The sequence below is a fragment of the Quercus lobata genome, chromosome 5 (assembly GCF_001633185.2).
Source record: "Quercus lobata isolate SW786 chromosome 5, ValleyOak3.0 Primary Assembly, whole genome shotgun sequence".
NCBI classification, from domain to species: domain Eukaryota; kingdom Viridiplantae; phylum Streptophyta; class Magnoliopsida; order Fagales; family Fagaceae; genus Quercus; species Quercus lobata.
Window position 1 is genome coordinate 75256296 of NC_044908.1, and position 24289 is coordinate 75280584.

The 24289-nt window shown below is 35.9% G+C and overlaps 2 protein-coding genes and 1 long non-coding RNA gene across 3 annotated transcripts; 1 reads left to right on the forward strand and 2 right to left on the reverse strand.

The window, feature by feature from the left end:
- Positions 1–4410: 4410 nt before the first annotated feature.
- LOC115991130 lies at positions 4411–5378 on the reverse strand. Its single transcript, XM_031114873.1, has 2 exons — positions 4517–5378; positions 4411–4418 (listed from the first exon to the last, which is right to left on the reverse strand). The coding sequence occupies exons 1-2, from the start codon at positions 5376–5378 to the stop codon at positions 4411–4413; spliced, it is 870 nt and encodes a 289-aa protein (XP_030970733.1).
- A 70-nt stretch (positions 5379–5448) lies between these two features.
- LOC115992308 lies at positions 5449–8183 on the reverse strand. The gene is made up of 3 exons (XR_004092473.1): positions 7986–8183; positions 7325–7378; positions 5449–5652 (listed from the first exon to the last, which is right to left on the reverse strand). It is a non-coding gene; the product is annotated as an uncharacterized LOC115992308 (long non-coding RNA).
- A 7665-nt stretch (positions 8184–15848) lies between these two features.
- On the forward strand, positions 15849–17557 carry LOC115993006 (peroxidase 27-like). Its single transcript, XM_031117270.1, has 4 exons — positions 15849–16105; positions 16188–16373; positions 16472–16637; positions 16778–17557. The coding sequence occupies exons 1-4, from the start codon at positions 15884–15886 to the stop codon at positions 17191–17193; spliced, it is 990 nt and encodes a 329-aa protein (XP_030973130.1). The 5' UTR covers positions 15849–15883; the 3' UTR covers positions 17194–17557.
- Positions 17558–24289: the final 6732 nt, after the last annotated feature.

Genomic DNA, 24289 nt, shown 5'->3' on the forward strand with positions numbered 1-24289 from the left:
AAGTCTTTCAATTTTGTTTATAGGCCTTAACTCATGTGGGTTTTGTTATAAATTATTTCAAATTCCTAATTTGACTTGGTTGGAAGATTGATCAGTGCAATTTGAGTCAAGGTGAAGATTTGTTAGAAATTGTGTCAAATTCCAAATTTAATTTGGTTTGGATTTTCTTAGTAAGAAAAAAAAATTCCTTATCCACTAAGGAAAACAAACTCCTTATTCATGAAAAAAAATATTCATTGTCTACTAATAAAAAATATTCATTGTCCACTAAAGAATTGTGTAGGGACTTGATTTGTAACGACCCAAAATGATACTGGGTTCGCACGTAAAAAAAGCCTAAACAATATCATTTGTAGAGCGTGGGTTTGAAAAGCTAGGCGTTGGTCACCGGACGGTGGTTAGTCGTGGTATTCATACAGAATTAAACCGTGTTCGCTCAAGGAGTCTTTCTCCTTTAGGCGGTCTGGGAGGCTCTGATTCTTGGCCTTTTTTCCCAGCCCCTTTTTTCGGATTGCTTGCTTCTCCTTTTATATTAACCTGTATCCCTTATCCTACGTCCATGTGTAGGATCGACTTTCCAGGATTGATACTTGTCCCATCAGCCCATACCCAAAGTGGTTGGAGGTGGTTGTAAAAGCTGAAGAGCATGGCTCTGTCAGGTGCAGAGTATTCAATGGCTGTAATGGCAGTTTTCGTTTTGTCCTTGGTCGTTATACTATCTAGTGTCTCCTTCTCTATTGACATAGATATTTTAGATTTTTTTCAAAATTGTTCCTATACCGTTCTTGCCCTTTCTTTCAGGGGGACCTCGAATATGCCGATGACAGAATTATCCTCGGCTATGTCTCAAGACTAGTTAGATTTTTATTACACGTCCTCGGCTATACCCCTCCTCGGCTTGGGCCTTGGGCCCCAATGTAAAAATGGGCTAGGACCACAAATTCTTGGGCCCCACAATAGCCCCTCAAAATCCTACTGTCCGACCTCTTAGTCGGAGGTAGTGGGGTTAGGTGGGGGCACACGTGTCCACAAAATGCTGACTTACTTTTTTTTTTTTTTTTTTTTTTTTTTAACTCACGGGATGTTACAATCTTCCCCTCTTAAAAAATTTCGTCCTCGAAATTTTACGTACCTTGATCTTGAAAAAGGCTTGGGTATCTTGACAACATATCATCCTCACGCTCCCAAGATGCCTCTTTTGCCGAATGATTCTTCCAAAGCATCTTTACCCAAGGTATTGTTCTATTGCGTAACACTTGCTCCTTACGGTCCAAAATGTCTACCGGAACTTCTTCATATGATAAATCATCTCTAATCTGAAGAGGCTCATAGCTCAAAACATGTGAAGGGTCAGGAATGTATTTCCTCAACATAGACTCATGGAAAACATTATGAATTCCTGACAAGGCTGGTGGTAAGGCAATTCTATATGCAACCTCGCCCACTCTTTCCAAGACCTCAAAAGGCCCTACAAACCTAGGGCTTAACTTACCCTTTTTGCCAAATCTCATTACCCCTTTCATAGGTGCAACCCGTAGGAAAACTTTATCTCCAATTTCAAGTTCCAAAGCCTTCCTTTTAATGTCAAAATAGCTCTTTTGTCTACTTTGGGCTGCTCGTAGTCGATCACGGATCATATTTACCCTTTCACAAGTCCTCTGGATAATCTCTAGCCCCAAGAGTTTTCGTTCTCCAACCTCATCCCAACAAATTGGGGATCTACACTTCCTCCCATACAAAGCCTCATAAGGTGCTGCTTCAATACTCGAATGGTAACTATTATTGTAAGCAAACTCCACCAAAGGTAAGTGACTAGCCCAATTCCCTTTAAGATCCAATGCACATGCTCTCAACATATCTTCCAGAGTTTGAATAGTCCTTTCAGACTATCCATCTGTCTGAGGGTGGAAAGCTGTGCTAAAGTTCAATCTAGTACCCAAGGCCTTTTGCACACCACCCCAAAAATGAGAAGTAAACCTTGGATCTCTATCTGAAACAATAGTTGCAGGTACTCCATGAAGTCTCACAATCTCATCAACATAGAGCTGAGCTAACCGATCAAGAGAGTAGTTCATCCGAATAGGGAGAAAATGAGCTGATTTTGTCATTCTATCAACAATCACCCAAATAGCGTTGTGACCCTTAGGAGATCTCGGGAATCCTGAAAAAAAATCCATAGTGATTTCCTCTCACTTCCATTGGGGAATAGGAAGTGGTTGCAACAAACCCGAGGGTCGTTGGTGCAACACCTTAACTTGCTGACAAGTCAAACATTGCTCTACAAATTGAGCAATCTCCCTTTTCATATTATTCCACCAAAAGTTTTCACGAAGATCACGATACATCTTTGTACTACCCGGATGTATTATATATGGTGAATAGTGAGCCTCCTCTAGAATCTCCTTTTTAATCAATGGATCATTTGGCACACAAAGTCTACTCCCAAATCTCAAAGCACCATCCTCAGAGATAGAAAATTCAGATTTCTTTCCACTATGCACCTCATCCATGATTTTCTTTAAATGTGGGTCATCGGCCTATGAAAATTTAATTCTTTCCACCAAGGTTGGTTGAACACTCAAACTAGCCAGGTAGGCCTCAGAATGGCCCATAACAACCTCAATCTCCATCCTTCCAAGATCCCAAATAATTTCCTCTTGAGTGGTTAGCAAAGCAGCTGAAAAACTTGAAGGCTTTCTACTAAGAGCATTAGCTACAACATTTGCCTTACCAGGATGATAGTTAATAAAGCAATCATAATCCTTAACCAATTCCAACCATCTCCGTTGCCTCATATTTAACTCCTTTTGGGTAAAGAAATACTTTAAACTTTTATGATCAGTGAAAATCTCGCATCTTTCCCCATACAAATAATGTCTCCAAATTTTCAAAGCAAAAACAACTGCAGGCAACTCCAAGTCATGAGTGGGGTAATTTTTCTCATAATTTTTCAACTGACGAGAGGCATAAGCCACAACCTTCCCATTTTGCATCAACACACAACCAAGTCCCTTATGAGAAGCATCACTGTAAATGACAAAACCTCCTGTACCTGAAGGGATAGTTAACACTGGAGCAGTGACCAATCTCCGCTTTAGCTCTTGGAAGCTTTTCTCACATTCTTCTGTCCACTCAAATTTAACATTCTTTCGAGTTAATTGTGTCAAAGGAGCTGCAATGCAGGAAAATCCCTCTACAAATCTTCTGTAGTAACCAGCAAGGCCCAAGAAACTTCTAACCTCACTCACATTTGTAGGCCTATCCCAACTAACCACCGCTTCTATCTTATTAGGATCCACTGTAATTCCATCCTTAGATATCACATGACCCAAGAACATTACTTGATTCAACCAGAATTCACACTTCTTCAGCTTAGCATACAACTTCCTTTCTCTTAGAATCTGTAAAACAATCCTCAAGTGTTCTTCATGCTCTTCTTGACTCTTAGAATAAATCAAAATATCATCAATGAACACAATGACAAATCGGTCCAGGTACTCATGAAATACCCTATTCATCAAATCCATAAAAGCAGCAAGGGCATTAGTTAATCCAAACGGCATCACCAAAAATTCATAATGACCATATCTAGTCCGAAAGGCCGTCTTTGGTATATCCTCACCCTTAATCTTCAACTGGTGGTAACTAGAACGAATATCAATCTTAGAAAAGACTTGTGCTCCTTGCAACTGATCAAATAGGTCATCAATACGAGGCAAAGGATATTTATTCCTTATGGTGACTCTATTAAGCTCACGATAATCAATACATAATCTCATAGACCCATCCTTTTTCTTGACAAATAAAACTGGAGCTCCCCAAGTCGAGGCACTAGGGCGAATAAACCCTTTGTCCAACAATTCTACCAATTGCTCCTTAAGTTCTTTCAACTCTAAGGGTGCCATTCTATATGGTGCCTTAGAAATAGGTGCAGTGCCAGGAAGGAGATCAATAGAGAACTCAATCTCACGATCCGGGGGCAACCCAGGTAGATCATCAGGAAAAACATCTGAAAACTCCCTCACAATGGGAATGTCTCCTATCTCCGATTCTCCACTTTGTAACTCCACTACACTAGCAAGGAATCCTTGGCATCCCTTTCTAAGCAAGCGGTTTGCTTGTATGCATGATATCACACGAGGCATAAAAGGCAAACATGAAGCCTTAAATAGAAATTCTGATTCACCTGGAGGCCTAAACACCACCTCTTTCTCAAAACAATGCACACTAGCATGGTAAGAAGCCAACCAATCCATGCCCAAAATGACATCAAAATCATGCATATCTAACAACACCAAATCAGCCAATAACTCTCTACCCTTAATACAAATAATACAAGACTTAAGCACAAGATTAGTCATTAAAGTATCACCAACAGGGGTAGAAACCGATAACTCAAAATCAAGTAGTTCAGGGCTCTTGTCATGATTTTTAGCAAATGCACAAGAAACAAAAGAATGCGTAGAACCAGGATAAAAAAGAACTTTAGCATGTGCAGAGAACAAAGGAAGTATACCTGCCACCACTGTATCCGTGGCTTGAGCATCCTGAGTAGTCAAGGCATACACTCTACCTTGCACCTTCTTCCCAATGTCATTACCCTTTGCAACTTGAGATGAGGAAGTGGAACCCGAGCCCTTAGAACTTGGGCAATCTCTAGCAAAGTGTCCGGGTTGCTTACAAGTAAAGCAAATCTTGACCCCATCACAATTTTGTCCATCATGAAGTTTACCACAACGAGAGCAAGATTTCTTATCACCAGACTGAGGGTAGGCATTCTTGCTATGCCTAGAAGATTGTCCTCTATTACCCGAGTATTTAAAGAATCCTTTCTTATGCCCTTGACCCTTACTGTGTTGAGAATGAAAGGGCCCTTGCTTCTTTTCACTCTTCTTGGAACTGGGGTTGTACTTAAAGTCTTCTTCAAGACTCATTGCCCGTTTCATAGCCTCCGTAAAAGTATCCACTCCAGAGGCTATAATGAGAGGGCAAATCCTACCATCAAGGCCCTCATGAAACTTTTTCACTTTCTTAGACTCATCCGGAATCAAGTAAGGAGCAAAGCGAGAGAGCTTAATAAACTTAGCAACATACTCCTCCACTGTCATAGCCCCCTGAACCAAATCAGAAAATTCTCTTGCCTTACGGTCCCTCACTACATCGGGGAAGTATGTCCTATTGAAAACTTCCTTAAACTTCTCCCAAGTAATGGGAGTGCCCCTTCCCAACTCCATACTCAACAATGGCTCAGTGCTTGACCACCATCTATCAGCAGAACCCTGAAGAGCATAAGTGGCATACAACACCTTCTGAGCATCAGTACATTTAAGGGCTCTCAGTAATTTTTCCATCTTTAGCAGCCAATTCTCTGCTGCCATAGGATCAGGTCCCCCATCAAAAATTGGAGGGTTTTGCTTACGAAACTCCGCAAAAAGGCAACCCCCCCCTCCTACGTTCACCACCTTGGACTGCTCTAGCAATCCTAGCATAAATCCTGTCTGCCACCTCATCAATCTCGCCACCATCAGGAGTGACAGATCTCTCACGCTCTTGGCGTTGCCTATGGCCATGCTCTGGAGCTGTAACCTCATCCACATGCCTTACTTTACGTGCTTTCTTTTTAGGAGGCATAATGTACCAAGGTACTTATACCTATACCCAAGAAACAAGCAAGTAAATCACAAGGCAACATGGAAGGTTAACATAGAAAAGGTAGGTAAGGAAAAAGAATAGCAGGTGGAAGCTGAAACAAAAGAACAAAATAAAGAATTCATCAAACCCCTAATGCTCTGACTTAAATCAAAATTAATTCCTATTTTCAAAGTCTACAGAATCATAACCTAAGCTCTGATACCATAACTGTCACGCCCCAAACCCCAAAGGGTCTAAAGTATGAGAGAGACGTCTTAAGTACCTGTAAATTTTTTTTTTTTTTCTTTTTGCCAATTCAATCCACATAATTATTATCAAGTGCCAACAACAAGAATTATCATAATCATCCCATAGAATATACTTTCAGAGTAAGTCAGAGCTCTAAGCATTAATTACAAGGACCATAGGCCACAAAAGAATAGAGGTCTAAAAACAACAATTACATAACAACAGCTTGTCCCATCAGTGGAAATACAGTCATAACCACTATAATATACAAAAGAATGAGTTAAGCCTAGTCTAAGATGTACACCATCTAATATATCCATTACACAAAAATTCAGCCTCCATCAGTAGTTAGTCTAACTACTATTAGCCACCAAAAAGCTGTCTCAAAAGATTGTTGCCTACTCTGAAAAGTTATAAAAATAATAGAATGAGACAAAGCCCAGTAAGTAGCACAATAATGGGGGTAGGGGAAATGTAAGTTTCATCTTCAATAATAATAATATGACAAGAATGATTACATAATGAAGCACAAAGTTTCTCAAAGTAAATATCTTGAAACTATATACCATAATCTGTGAGTATCAACAGTATAATTTCTAAAACCATAATATCTAACATAAGATAAATTATCACAAATCTACCACCCTACCACATAGACCGGTCAGGGGATCCACCTATTCACAACTGGCATGATATTATCCTCTCTGGTATGCAGACTCTTGGCCCCATGGACAGCAGCCTCACCCATACCCTTAAGGTTTTTCTCTCCCCCCATGGGCAGCAGAGAGAGCGCGTCAAATAGGACCTCTTTTGCATGTGGTCTCTTGGCCCCATGGACAGCAGACTCACCCACACACAATCAAGGAACCTCTTCCTCCCATGGACAGCAGGGAAGAACGCGTCATCCAAATTGAAAAGGCACTGACCTAAATTTGATTCCATTGTCACAAAGACTACGGAAATCAAATCGGGTGATCACTGGGAAATCACACATGGCATAGGGCTAAAATCACATAAACTCACAGGTTACCTTACTTTGAAACACATAGTTCATATCCAAATAGTTTCAGAAAACCTTAAATAATCTAACTTCTACAAAGTTTGTAAGGTTTACAAACTTCATTCTTGTCAAAAGATTTTCTAACAATTTCTCAAATAATACAAGACAAGATAAGCATCTTTAACTTTTCAATACACCATAAAATCAATGATTTTCTTATCAAAGATTAATTAAAAGATGCTCATTTTTCCATATAACAATTCATGCATTTCCCCAAATGTAATATCAAATATGATGCATTTTTCATATATAGTAAGGGTCACAACACAATACTTTTAAGAAAGCATATATCCATATATATCATTTTCCAAATGTGTTTGACTCAAAAACAATATTTATAAGATATGGTTATTTTTCAAAAATACCCATTAAAAAGCTACTTACCTCGCAACCGCAAAATCCTAATTCTCCAAGCTCCAAGGGGAGATTAGCTAGAACCTAAACAATGTCAAGCAAATCTATCACAATGAGCACAAAGCTTGAAATTGTATCTAACTACAAATTAGGAATTGCCAAGTAAGAACTCAATTAGGCAAGCCTAGTATTCAACCTCACATGTAATGTATTCTACTTCCAAAATTTCTCAAAACACTTTAATTTGCAAGGCATAGACTCCCATTTATACTCATAAATCTTTCAAGGTGTCATATCTAACATCAAAACCTCCACACTTTACAAGTGCTTCCCACAAGATTTTTATAACATCATCAAGTGACCCATGACACCAAAATCATAATTTTCTCCAAGACAAACAATTTAAATCTTTAACTAGCTCCAAATAATCAATAAAAATTATATTCATCATCTATCACATATTATAACTCAAAACCTCTAAATTTTCACCACAACAAGCCTTAGATAACCATCATTGTAAAAATCATGAACTCACTCATCAAATACATCCACCAAGACCAAAATCCATACATATAAACACATGAATATCATTTCCAAAGCTCTTAAATCACATGAATAACATTATTAAAGCTTGAGTAAAATAACCTCAAACAAGAACATAATACTCATCAAAAAAGATTTGAACTTTTACCTCAAATAAAATAATGAAGATGCTTTGGAGTTCCTAAGTATTTTTCCGGTGATCTTGCCGGAAAAATGATGGTGAGATAGTGTATTTTGGAGTGGAGGCTGGCGGGTGAGTGTGTGTGTGTTTCAGCAAAATGAAAAGAAAAGAGAGAAAATGAAAGAAAGAAAGAAAGGAGAGAGCCGGCCAAAGAGAGAAGAGATGTGGGTGAAATTGAGTGGATGAGAATGATGGGTAGTGGGGTTAGGTGGGGGCACATGTGGTCCACAAAATTCTGACTTACTTTTTTTTTTTTTTTTTTTAAACTCACGGGATGTTACAAGTACATACTGATTTGTGGGGGCCTTCTCCGGTTGCATCCCTTGGAGGTTCAAGGTACTACATCACTTTTATTGATGACTCAAGCAGAAAGGTATGGGTTTATTTTTTGAAAAATAAATCTGATGTATTTGAAACCTTTAAGAAGTGGAAGGCCATGGTTGAGACAGAAACAGGTTTAAAAGTAAAATGTTTGAGGTCAGATAATGGAGGAGAGTACATAGATGGAGGGTTCAGTGAGTATTGTGCTGCACAGGGAATTAGGATGGAGAAGGCCATTCCTGGGACACCACAATAGAATGGTGTGGCTGAGCGCATGAATAGAACTCTCAATGAGCGTGCTAGGAGTATGAGGTTGCATGCTGGACTACCAAAAACTTTTTGGGCTGATGCTGTTAGCACTGCAGCTTACCTGATAAACCGAGGACCTTCAGTTCCCATAGAGTTCAGACTTCCTGAGGAGGTTTGGAGCGGTAAAGAGGTAAAGTTTTCACACTTAAAAGTTTTTGGTTGTGTTTCCTATGTTCATATTGATTCTGATGCTCGTAGTAAACTTGATGCAAAGTCTAAAATATGTTTTTTCATTGGCTATGGTGATGAGAAATTTGGCTATAGGTTTTGGGATGAACAAAACAGGAAAATCATTAGAAGTAGAAATGTGATATTTAATGAACAGCTTATGTACAAAGACAGGTCAACTGTAGTGTCAGATCTTACGGAGATAGACCAAAAGAAATCTGAGTTTGTCAACTTAGATGAATTAACTGAAGGTACTGTCCAGAAAAGGAGTGAAGAAGATAAGGAGAATATAAATTCACAGGTAGATCTGAGTACACCTGTAGCTGAAGTCCGCATATCTTCCAGGAACATTAGACCTCCACAGAGTTATTCATCCACTTTAAATTATCTCCTGTTGACTGATGGTGGTGAGCTAGAGTGTTATGATGAAGCCTTGCAAGATGAGAATTCAAGCAAGTGGGAGTTAGCCATGAAGGATGAGATGGATTCCTTGTTAGGGAATCAAACATGGGAACTGACTGAATTGCCAGTAGGAAAGAAGGCTTTGCACAACAAGTGGGTATACAGAATAAAGAATGAGCATGATGGTAGCAAACGTTACAATGCCAGATTAGTTGTTAAAGGGTTCCAGCAGAAGGAAGGCATTGACTACACAGATATATTTTCTCCAGTTGTGAAGATGTCAACAATCAGACTAGTACTGGAAATGGTGGCTGCAGAAAACTTACATCTTGAGCAGTTAGATATGAAGACAGCATTCCTTCATGGTGACTTGGAGGAAGACCTTTACATGATTCAGCCAGAAGGGTTCATTGCTCAAGGACAAGAGAATTTAGTCTGCAAACTAAGAAAGAGCTTGTATGGCCTAAAACAAGCTCCTAGACAGTGGTACAAGAAATTTGACAGTTTTATGCACAGAATTGGGTTCAAGAGATGTGAAGCTGATCACTGTTGCTATGTTAAGTTTTTTGACAATTTTTACATCATATTACTGTTGTATGTGGATGATATGCTTATTGTAGGGACTAAAATTGAGGAGATTAAAAATCTGAAGAAGCAATTGTCCAAACAATTTGCAATGAAGGATTTGGGAGCTGCAAAGCAAATCCTTGGTATGAGAATCATTAGAGACAAGGCTAATGGTACATTGAAGCTTTCACAGTCAGAATATGTGAAGAAAGTTCTCAGCAGGTTCAACATGAATGAAGCTAAACCAGTGAGCACACCCTTGGGTAGTCATTTCAAACTAAGCAAAGAACAGTCACCGAAGACAGAAGTAAAAAGGGACCATATGAGTAAGGTGCCTTATGTCTCAGCTATTGGCAACTTGATGTATGCTATGGTGTGTACAAGGCCAGACATTGCACATGCAGTGGGAGTTGTGAGCAGATTCATGAGTAGACCTGGAAAGCAGCATTGGGAGGCAGTCAAGTGGATTCTGAGATATTTGAAGGGTTCATCAGATACATGTCTTTGCTTCACAGGTGCAAGTTTGAAACTGCAGGGTTATGTAGATGCTAATTTTGCTGGTGATATTGACAGTAGAAAGAGTACTACAGGGTTTGTTTTTACTCTGGGTGGTACAGCAATATCATGGGCTTCAAATCTACAGAAGATTGTTACTTTGTCTAGTACAGAAGCTGAGTATGTTGCAGCAACTGAAGCTGGAGAGGAGATGATTTGGCTACATGGTTTCTTAGATGAATTGGGTAAGAAGCAGGAGATGGGCATTCTACACAGTGACAGTCAGAGTGCAATCTTTCTTGCCAAGAATTCGGCTTTTCATTCAAAGTCGAAGCACATACAGACAAAATACCACTTTATCCGTTACCTTGTTGAAGATAAGCTGCTAATGCTTGAGAAGATTTGTGGATCTAAGAACCCGGCAGACATGTTGACTAAGGGTGTCACTATTGAAAAGTTGAAGCTGTGCGCAGCTTCAATTGGTCTTCTAGCTTGAGGACAAGAGGATGAGTTGCAGGGATGAGGGACTGTGTTATGGAGGATTGTGGCTAATGTTTGCAGCTTGTGAGCCCTTAAGGGCTAAAGTGGAGCTGATGGAGGAGTTTGCTCGTGTAGCTTGATCAATTCAAGCCAAGGTGGAGATTTGTTGAAGTGGGCCGTGTGTGGCTTGAATTGCCACAAGCCCACGTCCACCTATTTGACCAAATCCTATTTGGAATAGTAACCCACCTCTTTAGCCGACTTTGACATATATATATATATATATATATATATATATATATATATTAGGTTTGACAAGTAGTGCAGCCGTGAGATTAAATAAAAGGAGTAATTCCAATTAACCTAGTGAGCAGCCGCATGAGAGAAAATAGAGAAAAGAGAGGTAGTCAGTTTCTATTCTTATTTTTTCTGTGAGAGAGTGCTAGGGTGTAATTGGGATTTGGGTTTCTTGAGAGTGTTCTTGTGCACTATTGTATTTTTTCCTGATAATAGTGAAATCCCTGCAACTCCGTGGACATAGGCAAATTGCCGAACCACGTAAATATTGTCTTGTGCGTGTGATTCTTTTCTTTGACGTGTGTTTTCTATTTGTTTTGTTTCTCACAAGTTAGGAATTTTTGGTTAAATTCCCTACATGTTGCATTTTATCAACAGCTGATATAAATTGAAGAAACAATATTGCTCAAGAAAAGTTAAAACTGTAGGTCTCAATATTTGGCTTGATACTTATTGATTTATTGAGAAAAAAATGAATCTCAATACCTGACTCGACACCTCTCGATCTATTGAGCCTTGGGAAAACTAAACATTAATTTTCTGTTTCATCCAATGATGATTGGCCTTTCTAGGAATTTGTGCACCGGGGTTCCAGAACATATAAAATAAATATCTTGTTACCATCATCATAGGCACAAATAGACACACACATAACAGGAATTGTTGCAATGTTTGTACTCTTAGGTTTTTGTATTAAGCTGCTACCAATTCATCAAACTGTGATTTGAAGAACACTGCAAAGCTATAACAATCAAAAAGGCTAATGTGCTATTAGTCACAAATAGGAGATTTGTGCAAAGGAGGAGAAGCCTTTTGCAAGAAGTAGTCCAATTGGGGATTGGAGCTGAGATTCCTTATACTTTTAACCTCTATTTTGGTTAGTGGATTCTTTGGGAGTGTTAATTGACCTTAAATTCATCTGGTGCAGTTTTGCTTGTAAGGGTTTTTTGCATTGTGATCAAATTACTGTGTCAAACTTAATTTCCACTACACTTAATATAGTTTGGTAATTTAGTTATCTTAATTGGATTTGCATGTAATTTGGATTAATTAATCAACTTGGATAATTGGTTAAGTAACTGAGGTTAATCTATAACCCAAGTCTAAGCTACTTGTGAGGACTTTTAGAAATTTGTTTCATGTAGCTTGACAAAAGAATTTTGAGAGAAGTTATAGGCCATGAGCACATTCAGTAGGTCAATCACAAAACCAGCTACAAGGGCTCTTGTCGCGCAGATGGTATCTATCTTCCGGGGCATATGACGATCCTTTTTCCACCTAGGGCATTAGGTTATCTACTAAAATATTGCATAATTTTATTTTTTTTTAATATCTTTTTTGTTACGTACTATAATAGTATATATTTTTGCATAATTTACCCATCATATTTCAAAACTTGATTATTAATCAATAGTTGGATACAATAAAAGAAGATTTATGTCCAGACTAGGTTTTATTTTGATAGGCCAAGAATGTATTGACCCATTTGGTAATTTAATCCAAGAATGTATTGACCTATTTGGTAATTTAATCAATTAATTAGCCAAGTGAAATTAATTAGGTCCAATTACATGCAATAAGAGTGGTAGTACAAACAAATTACTAAATTACTAAATGCAACGAAAATTAAATTTGACACGGGTGATTTGTTTATGAATGGGGAAAACCACTAAGGCAAAACACTATCGGGTGAATTTAAGGTCACCACTCCTGAGAATCCACTATTATCAAAACAAGTGGTTACATGTAAAAGAAATCCTAGTACCTAATACCAACTTACAGTTGAACCCTTACCCCAATACCCAATTGGACTTGTGATGTAGTGACAATCTCTCCTTTCAATGCACAACTCTTAGTATGTGACGATGCACGGATTTAAGTATGTGACTAACACACCAACTTGAGAAAGATGTTGACTACAAAGTTCTTCAGTTTACCCAAACGATAAAGATCAAGAAGCTCATTGGTTACAAAACCCTTGGCACAAAGACATAGCAGTTTCTACAAGAATATGATGAACTAAGGCAAATTGTCTCTGGTCACAATATGCATGTAACAACAAGTGCAACGACTCTATAACGACCCTTAAAATAATCCTTATATATGTTTAGGGTTGTGAGAAAAGAAACCATATACAAATAACTTGGATATGTGTGAAAAACAGATCTGAAAATCTGAATTTTGTAATTATCGATAGATACTGTTTTTGTCAAGCAACTGTCGAGCACAAGCATTAAATCTCGATAAATTTTATCTATCAAGATATCTGTCAAATTTTAATGAACAATATTTCTTTACTTGTTTCTTGGACAAACTTGCATGGCTTCAATACTAGACTTGAACTCTTGTTTCTTAAAGTACTAAACCCATCTTATATCTACCCACTTACAAGTAAAATGCATTTTGTTAAAGGATTAGCCAATTTTATATAACATATGTTCTAACAAGTTCCACATATGTCCTAACATATTTTATTTTTTTAATGGAAGTTGTGAGGAATTAATCGAGCCCAAAAACTAATTCCGCTAGGTCATGAAGTGAGATCAATAACCATGACGTATTTGAAAGATCACAATTAATAATTGCAACAACTATATATTATTAATTTTAAGAAGGACAAATCAAATTCTTGAGCAAAAATATTTATTTAGGCACGATTTGCCCATTACACATTATACGTGATTATTAACTACTAGTTGAATATTATAAAAAGAAGATTTATGAATATACAAATTATTTATTTACTTATTATTATTTTTTAGTAAAGTTGTGAGGAATTGAACCCCAAAAAAAGTCCATGAGTTCATTGACATCTAGAGTTTTGACATTCGAGATTCTCAACCAAAAAAAAAAAAAAAAAAAAAAAAAAAGTGTTTGGACAATCGTATTTAAAGGATCACAATAATTGCAACAGTTATTATCTTCAGCAGGGAAAATCAAATTCTTGAGCAAAACTCCTAACACAATGCATGTTTATCTAAGATGCCTTGAAGGTGCTATGGAATAGAAGATAAGTACTTCAAAACCCTAGGGTTAATTAGGGTTATATATCCATAAAATCTTGATATTCGAGTAATGATTGATGATAAATCATCAAAGCACCTTAGATAACTATAAGAATCTGATCTTAGAGTTGATGTTTGACTTTGAAAGCAGGAGCATGAGCCATGAGCCATGAGAATGTCAAGTGCCAGTTGTACTTCGGCTCTCTAAATTAGAAAATGACTTTAGCTAACACACGCAATCATCCTTTGGGCGTAGGCCGGTGATGCTCTGTATATCTATATAGCATGGTCAACTGTCCTCTCACATCTTAGAGTTAGTTAGTTTACATGATTGTACAGATTCAATTTTTTTTCTTTCAAAAAAAAATTATATATTTTACTATATAATTTTTCTTTAAAAGGTGGCTTAAATTAAATATTGGTTCTTTCTCAAATAATAATAATAATAACAACAATAATAATAATAATAAATATTGGTTCTTCAACGAGCAAAACTTAAAGGGCACAAGTTAAAAACAAATAAATACTCAATTATGAGATGTAATGAATACTTTTCAAAAAGTAAAAAAAAAAAAAAAATATATATATATATATATATACCTATGTTAATGATTCATTAGCTTACGTATACAAGTTCATTGTGGTTGTGTGTGCTTCTTTTGGGTATATGTATACAATTTACTTTAATTTTTTGAAATATGTATACAAACGTTAAATTAATGTATCTTAACCATTCTTCTTAGTGTATTCATTAAAAAATCCATCAATTATCAATTAGCAAGTTTTGTAATTTTCACAACTATCCAATTGACTTAAATTAATTATTACATAATAAAAACAAAATGGAACTACACTACTTCACAACTTGTTAGGCCATTCGCATCAACTCATGTAAAAATTTGTCTATTTTTTAGATATCTTACTTTTTTTTTTTTTTTTTACATACTTTTTAAAATATGCCACATCAAAATATCTATTTTACACTACATTTCATTAAAATATCAATTTTTCTTAATTTTTAAAAATTATTTCTCTTTCTTCACACACAACTACCAACATTCATTCTCTTCCATTATTCTCCAAATAGATAAAAAAAGAATAAAAAATTAAATACAAAATGAATAATATTAGTGTAAATTTACATAATCATTGAAAGTTATAACAACTATATATTTTTACACAATTTTTTTTTTTAATTTAACGTGGATAAATTTTCGGCATAATTGGCTAAAATGTAAAATGTAGTCAATTTAAAAAAAAAAAAAAATTATACAAGCACATGTACAAGTGCTCTTAACATCAGTAAGTGCAATATCATGCAATATGATAGAGCACTTCCACAAGTTGTTTGCTAATATTACACCTTTTTATTTTAAGAGCTCGTTTCAGTTCCATAGATGATAGAGAAGCATCATGAAAAATTGTGCCTATTAAGAACTAACAATTAATACAATATACCTGTACACAAATTTTCACAATTACTAGAAGAACAAGTTGTATTTGGTCGCTTAACATCAATTTTTTACTCCCCACTACTATTGACCCTCATTCTCTTAACATGTACAGCAATCATAATTTTTTGAGTTCAACAATTGGTTAAAATGTTCCCTCACATCAACAGCTATAGCTCAATGAAAAGAAACCAGAAAATTATTTAATCATGGACTTATTCCTTCGTTTTTTAATTTCAGTCAGCCAATAGCCATGTGATGACAGAATTTCCTTGAAATCTGCTACTCTTGGTTCAATATAAAATCGCACATACGTTGCACAGTATCTCAGAACCAAAAACCAAAGCATTATCAGCTTTCTCTTTACGATATGTCTACGTCAAAGCTTTTCTCTTCTTTCTTTCTCTGTTTCATGTTTGTTCTTTTTGTCCTAGACCCCGCAAATGCACAGGGACTAAAAGTCGGGTTTTATGCAAAGACATGCCCAGAAGCCGAGTTCATAGTTAAAAAGGTTATAACTCGAACTATGTCAGTAGCACCTTCACTTGCTGGCCCTTTGCTGAGAATGCACTTCCACGATTGCTTCGTTAGGGTACGTAACTGAATGTCTCGTGTTTGTTTTGTACTATTTTCTTTGTCTCTTTTTTTTAACACATATGGCTTTGTCTAAATAGGGTTGTGATGGCTCTGTGCTTTTGAATTCTTCAACAAAACAAGCTGAAAAAGACGCAGTTCCGAATCTTAGCCTTCGGGGATTTCAAATTATCGATAATGTCAAGTCTGCACTTGAAAAAGCGTGTCCTGGTGTAGTTTCATGTGCAGACATCGTGGCTTTAGTAGCTAGGGATGTGGTTGCCGCGGTAAAAAAAACACCTATTTCCCTCCAATTAATTTGTTAATAAATTTAGTGTTTCTTGTAACATAATATATAATTATATGGAAATTATAATTCTTTCAGAGTAAGGGACCATCCTGGGAAGTTGAAACTGGAAGAAGAGATGGAAGAATATCAAACTTGATAGAGGCCCTGCTAAATCTAATTCCGCCGTTTGCTAACATTACTATATTGAAAAATGATTTCCTACAAAAGGGTCTAAGTGTAAAAGACCTAGTAGTGTTGTCAGGTACTTAAACAACAAGCAATATTATTATTATTATTATTAATTTATTGTGTAGAATTATAGTTTTTAGTAAAAAAAAAAAAAAGGTGTATATTTACTTAGAAATGTCACTAATTTAATTAGTTGTTTTGTTATTAATTCAGGTGGACACACAATTGGGACTTCTCACTGCTCTTCCTTCACTAACCGTCTTTACAACTTCACCGGAAAGGGCATCGTGGGCGATGCCGATTCTACATTGGATCCCAACTATGTTTTAAGATTGAAGAGCAGATGCAAGCCAAATGATGTGACTACACTCGTAGAAATGGATCCAGGAAGCTTCAAGACATTTGATGAAGATTACTACACTCTTGTGGCTAAAAGAAGGGGTCTCTTCCAATCAGATTCAGCTCTTCTTAATGATCCTGAGACGAAAGCGTATGTCAAACTTCAAGCCTCTACTCATGGATCTACTTTCTTTAAAGACTTTGGAGTATCAATGGTGAATATGGGTCGGATTGGAGTTCTCACAGGAAATGGTGGTGAAATCAGGAAACAATGCAGCAGGGTTAACTAATTAAGAACTAGGTGATTAAACCTAGCTAAGAACAGAAATGCAAGAAGTTTCTTACATTGTCACGGTTGTGCTCTTAAATAAACTGGGTTTTTCAATGTTATATGAGCTTTATTAATATTGTTTGGTCATTCCAAAATTAAATTTCAGAAATAAAATTTTTGTTTGATTGGCTTTTGAAGTCTTCAATTTGTGTAGTCTTTTTCTCATGTGGGGTTTTCCAACTAGACTTACCATTGCTTGGTGGCATAAAGAGTCACAAGATTCTTTATGCATTATTTAACAATTTCATATGGGTCTAAACTTATGATTCACTATTTAGAGATTGAAAACAGCTAAATAAATTCAACTGTATAATAGGAACTCTTTAAATCTAACGGGCCATTTATTTTGTTTTTTTGGATAATAAATTTAATTTGCACGTCCGAAGTTGGCGAGTGGGGACGTGAACTTATCAAATTTATTTTAATTGACTATGTAGAGTCTATGTTAATTAGCTTAATTCAGTGTCAAATTTGTACATATTTTATTTTTATTTTAATATATTTTTCCAGAACTTAATTGTAATAAGAATGGATGTATTTGAGCCTCATTTACTATTTGGAAAGTTGCCTTTAGAATCTGTACGTTGTTAGACCCCTTAACACAAGTTGTTTAACTTAGTTATTTAGTCAAATGATTACTTAGATAAATTATTCAGTTTTAGGTTAACACAATAATATCATATCATGCAAATAAAGCAGAAATATAAAGTACACCACGATATGATGACTCAGGAAAACTTAACTAGTAAAAAATTAGAGGAGAATTTAACTTATCTATCTTCAAGGTAAAAACAAATTCACTAAAAAAGAATTGAAGTTTTTATAATAGAACTTAGACTACTAATATCCTATTATTACCTCGAGTAGAAAGCTTGCTACTTTGAGTAGAAAACTTACTATCACGACCACGTAATAGCTTCAAGTCCATGGACTATTTCTTTTTTTGACCTACAGCAACCACAAGTTCTCTTACTTGTGACTTTGAGACTCCACTCAAAGGTTTTAGATCTTCTTTAATGTTCTTTATGCAGCAACTGAAGAGATCATCAAGTTCTTGACGCAAATCTTAATTTTGATAACTCTGTGTGTGTATGAAGGTAAACACCTTTAGATCTCATAGAAGATTCAACACATAACTCTCAAAAGACCTCTAAAACGTAGCTAGGGTTTTTCCATTTATACTTGGAGTGAAATACAAAACCCTACATGTCATATGGGCTTGGGCTGAATTGAAATTTCTACAGAAAATTAAATCTGCATGAGTTTTAATCGATTGAGTCTAATTTTCGATCGATCAAGCCTTGTAGATTTTGTCCAATAAATCCTGCAATCACTCGATTCCAATTTTACATTAAATCACACTTCAAGAAAGCCTAGACCTAGACTCTATGTTTTGATCATGGTTTGCCAACATAATATATATTGAAGTTCTAATACATTAGTTCCTAAAGTATTAGAACCTAACAAACTCCCCATTTGGTAATCCGTGACAAATCATATTACAAAAAGTAAAATGCTCAAAGTAAAATAGTCCAATCAATTAAAAAGCCCTAATTACAATTCAACCTAACCACTATCTATTAGTTGGAAAAGTAGACAGCAATCACGACTGAATTAACTTGTAAATTCTTGAAACACTAAACAAACACATAAACGCATTTATGGAAAATACAAGTAAAACATAATAGACTTCTTGATTTCAAAAAACCTAAAATAAAAAGACATATATCATGAATAACCTAATAATATAAATCAAAATCAATGTACCATATGTGAAACAAGAAACATAAATAAAACACAAAAGCAAAAACAACAATGTCTCCCCCTAACATATACAACCCATAAGAAAAATAAAAACATCAAAGCCAAAAAAACCAAAAAACATATCATGCGTGTCTCCTAGATACAATCTAGCCAAGAAAATCTCTCCCCCTATCTCTATGTACTCCCCATTTTTGTGACATATTGCTAAAGGGCAATCATGACTCATCAAAGGGTGGAGCCAGTGGAGTAGAACCTCTAGCAACCGCCAAATCTGCTCATAAGGCTGCAACCTCATTAAGCACATCCAATAAGAGCTGTCCATGCACAGCTTGAATGGTGAGAACCGTATCCAGCATAGCACGCAAGGAAGAGTCACTAGATGTAGATAATGGAGGATCCACAGCAGCTGTGGAGTCCACATAAGCCTCAGCAGAAGGATCACCAAAAGGAGGGGCTCGAGATGCATCACCTGTAGAAGACTCGACACGGGGGTGTTTAGAGCTTGCTTTCAACTGAGCAGCCTTTTACCTAAGGAAGGTGGCACTTATGGGAGCAATGATATGTACAGGCTTGGATGTGGGGAAGTCATCTAAACCTAAATTTAAAAGAATCCTATGAATAAAAATAGGAAAGAACAAACCATGGGATTTTGCACTACTTCTATGAACCTCAACAAGAGAACGAATGAAAAAAGTAGGAAAACTTATAGAAGCATCAGTGATGAGAGCGTATAGGAACTCACATCTCTCAATAGGAATAGTATGTGTATGTGAAATGTGCCAAATACTACAACAGGATATCCTAAAAAACAAATAATTGAGCTCAGTAAGCTCAGAAGAGGTGACTCGAGGATTAGTACCCCAACTAATGGAAGTACCGGTGATGAGGGACATAATATCATCGAGAGGAGGAGATTCTGTCACTACAACAAAATGTATTTTCAGTTTTTTTTTCGTCACTAAAAGTCTAGTTTTTCATCATTAAGGACCTTTAGTGACGAAATTGGACTTTTAGTGACGAAACTCATTTCTTCGCTGTAACCCCGTCACTAAAAGTCCTGGTGACAAAAAATTTTGTCACTAAAAGTCCGATTTGATTTAAAAAAAAAAAAACTTTTAGTGACAAAAATGTTTCGTCACTAAATGTTTTCCTCACTAAAAATACTATTTAGTGACGAAAATATTTCGTCACTAAAAACACTATAGTTTACTAAATCATATTTAGTGACGAATAATTTCGTCACTAAAACTATGTTCAAGTACATATAGTGACAAAAAAATTCGTCACTAAAACTATTTTTAAGAAAATCCAGGCACATATAGTGACGAAAATTTTCGTCACTAAAACTTATTTTCTGTTTTTATTTTTTTCATGGCTTTGATATTAACCTATAACCTATCATTACATTATTAAAACTTCATATCTGAATAACACATTTATTTCAACAACATATTTATAAAAAAAGATCCATACATTCCATAAGTAAAAAATAAAACAAGTATCCAATTCAAACTCCTTCCATACAAGTATACAATAATTGTTTGCAATACATACAATAACTCAAGATGTTTTATGACAATACAAAAAGTATAGCATAATATAAATAGAACTAACAGAAGATGTCCTCATGCCTCTTGCTTAGCTCGTGCCTCTTGGTCCTTAGATCGCTCCTATTGGTACAATTGAAACCTTCTAAAACTTCATGTACTATTGGAATCACTACTTGATCATAAAGATCTCTTTGTTGAGCTAAGGGACCAAAAACCTACATATTACCACAAACAAAATCTTAGTATCTACCATCAAATATGAAACTAGATTCTCAAAACTAACATTGTTTAACATTTCTGACATACACATTCAAGTTTTTTTTTTTTTTTTGCTAACATTAAGTGGGAGAGGGAGATTCAAACTCAAGTTCTCCTGCCTCTATAGAGAACTGGACAATGTGCCAATGCCAATGCCGCTAAGTGCAAGGCTCTTGGTGACATATACATTCAAATTATAGGACTCCCTTATACTTTCCATTTCAGTGTTCAGATGTAAAGGTGTACATGGCAGCACATCATTTAATATTCTATTCTTACTACACCAAGGAATGAATACTTATTTTAGAGGACAAGACACCATGCACACCATTAAATGGACATTTTCCATTTCAAAGGCAAATGAAGAGGACCCTTTTCCTGTAAAAAAAAAAAAAAAAAATAGTTAACAAGAACATGCCTCTTTACCTACTCATTTTACCCTTTTCTATCCAAGTTTTATGTATATAGCCCTTACATTAGATCACCTTGAAATAATGTGAAACCAAAGAATCCCCCATAAACAACTAATTAATTTTTGAACCTTAATTCTTGAAAGCAACAACCAAACAATTATAAGTAAATATTGAACCACACTTTGAAACAAATACCCAAATGCCAAAACATCAAAGTCTAAGTAAAACCCAATACCCTATTTGTGAAAATCTACTCATCACACTTTAACCCTCCTCAAAAAGTTTATACAATTTTCACCAATCTCAAAAATCCACTTCCCATATCATATACATACAAACTAATTGAAATGAATGAAGTAGTACCTAATCTACTCATCACACTTTAACCCTCCTCAAAAGGTTCATATAATTTTCACTAATCTCAAAAATCCAACACAACCCACCTTATAATACCATGCAAGCCACCCGCCTTCTCCAACACAATAACCCACCACAAAACAAATCACAAACATCACAAATATAGAGTGTTTACAAGTATTGAAATAAATTAAAGTACTATTCATCACATCTAATCAACAAGGTTCATTCACATTTGTAAGAAATTAAAAACACTCCCAATATAAATTTAAACCACCTTATAACATCATGCAAGCCACCCACTTGCTCCAACACAACATACCACCACAAATCCAATTTCCAACATCACAAGTATAGAGTTTTATAAGTTTTTAACTAGAATTTACTTACTTTGCTCAAGCTAAGTTTACTACTTTCAGAAAAAATCCAAAATTACTGCAAACAATGTGTATTTAGTCTGCAAAAGAAAAGTTAAATTTATAAGTACAAAAGTTAAAGAAAAGTTAAACAAGTAGATCAGACAATAATTAGAACTACCAATGAAGTAAGATATTTCAAGGGAATGAAAAGCTTGTAAGCAACCAAATGTCAGCACAAATATTTAATTCTTCAAAATCACTACCCCACATGAAAACTTGCAAATAAAAGCCACAATCTAGAAACAACACTATTGTACTATAATGGAAAAATCAGATTAAAAAATCAACCATTCAACTGCTGGGTGCATGTGTGTACCTTAACAAATAAATTTAAAAAAAAAAGGCAGGGGTGGGGGTGTTACCGACAAGGGGGTATATTGTCATGAAAATTTGGCAAGACGCAACATTATGACATCATTTATAATAAAAAAAAGGAGTACACTAGAAGTCTACCCCTCCAAGTACTATGAAAGATATATGTTGAAGAAAAATTTGATAGAAGTCTACAACTTTCTCTCCAACCATCTTGATGGGAGAAGTTTCACTAAATTATGAGTTACAAACCATGGTTGCTATTTAGAGGATAATCTATAATTGACCCTATGTTTCTTTTTTCCTCACAAAATTCAATGTTCTTGAAAGGTATCTCAGCAACAAATCTTTAATCAATCAACATTTCTAGATAGGGCACAACAACTCAAACTAATAAAGTTTGGCGAACTGTCCATGCTATAGTCTCTAAAATCATTCATCCATGTTGAGCAAGTGATTGAGGTCAACATGACTCACAATGTCAGGCAGAACTTCTAGACTACGATTTGATGATAAAAACTTCTAGACTATGATGAGATAGCTATAGGCTGTCCACACTTCATGGAAGCAAAGTTGGGTGGTGTGGCACACACCAAACCCAAATGAGGATTTTGAGAAAAAATGTCTTTATGCGAGCTTTAGGTTACACTAAAGGTCAACATGAAGAAACATTCAACAACAACAACCAAGACTTAGTCCAAAACATTTGGGGGTTGGCTATGTCTAAGGTTCCCCACGCCTTGTCTATGCTGGTTTAACTCGATAGTGTCCGCAAGCATAGGGCGCAAGCCAAAACACACATGAGAAAATAAAAAATGACAAGGCACTTTGGCACAATATTGAAAACCTAAAACCACAAAATCTAGATTCATGCAGCCAGAGCGCCAGACTCCATAGAATTGAGATGTAACGATTTGCTGAATTAGTTTAATACTAGTCGCTACACATTGCTTCTTCCTTAATCTATAGTTCAATCACATTAGCAAACACACATAATACGAACAAGAGTAACATCAACAATATAATTCATCAACTCTTTAAAACAGCAAAAGCATAGCATTAGAAGAAGAAAAAAAGAAAGAACCAAAGCAAATTAAAGATTCTAGAAATAATTACAGTAACACAATCAGATAAGATGGGAAATACATATCCCAGACTTTGCTTCTATAGGATGCTCCTCATCAATATGGTAGCACAACCCAACCAAATCAAAATCCTCTATACAAAATGGCCATGGATATTTTGTTTTTGACTCATCATCACCTTCAATCTCCTCCTCCAAATCTATACAAAGATCTACTTCAACACCCAACACATCAAATCCCACTCCAAAAATACCCAAAAAACAATAAAATATAAAGATTGGATTTTGAAAACAAAAACTAACTAGATAGAGTCTTTAAAGTCAATCGCCAATGGCGATGCTTAAGCGTCTCCATGGCGCCAACGACGATGCTTAAACTTTGCAATCGGCGTCGATTGCCAACGGTGATGCTTAAGCATTGCGATCAGTGCCTACGGCGGCACGACTGAGATCAGGTGAAGCGTCTGAATCGTCGCAAAACGGAGAAATCGGAGCTGAAGCATTGGATGGGTTTAATGGGTTTAAGGTCGGTAGAAGCCTAGGTTTGCACCGTTGAGCTTGGTTGGTGTCAGCGTCGGCTGGCTTAAGAGAGTGTGAGGGAGAGCTTAAGAGAGTTTCAGATTAAGGGCCTGATGTGTGGAAAAAAAAAAAGAAAAAGAAAAAGAAAGGAGCTGAAGTGTTATATATATACCTCACCTTTAGTGACATTTGATTTCGTCACTGTTCTATGCCTTTATCGACAAAGTTAGGTTCGTCGCAAAAAATAAAACTAATGGCCATCGTTTTCCATTCAGCAACAATTTATTTTCGTCATTGAATGTGACATTCAGTGACGAAATAGGTTTCGTCACTAATAGCATGACCAGCACCTTTTAGTGACGAAATTATTCATCACAAA

Coding starts and splice junctions, on each gene's coding strand:
- LOC115991130 (XM_031114873.1), bottom strand. CDS start 5,378: ATGGCAGCAGAGAATTGGCTGCTAAAGATGGAAAAATTACTGAGAGCC.
- LOC115993006 (XM_031117270.1), top strand. CDS start 15,884: ATGTCTACGTCAAAGCTTTTCTCTTCTTTCTTTCTCTGTTTCATGTTT. Junction 16,106..16,187: donor TCCACGATTGCTTCGTTAGG/GTACGTAACTGA, acceptor TTGTCTAAATAG/GGTTGTGATGGCTCTGTGCT. Junction 16,374..16,471: donor CTAGGGATGTGGTTGCCGCG/GTAAAAAAAACA, acceptor TAATTCTTTCAG/AGTAAGGGACCATCCTGGGA.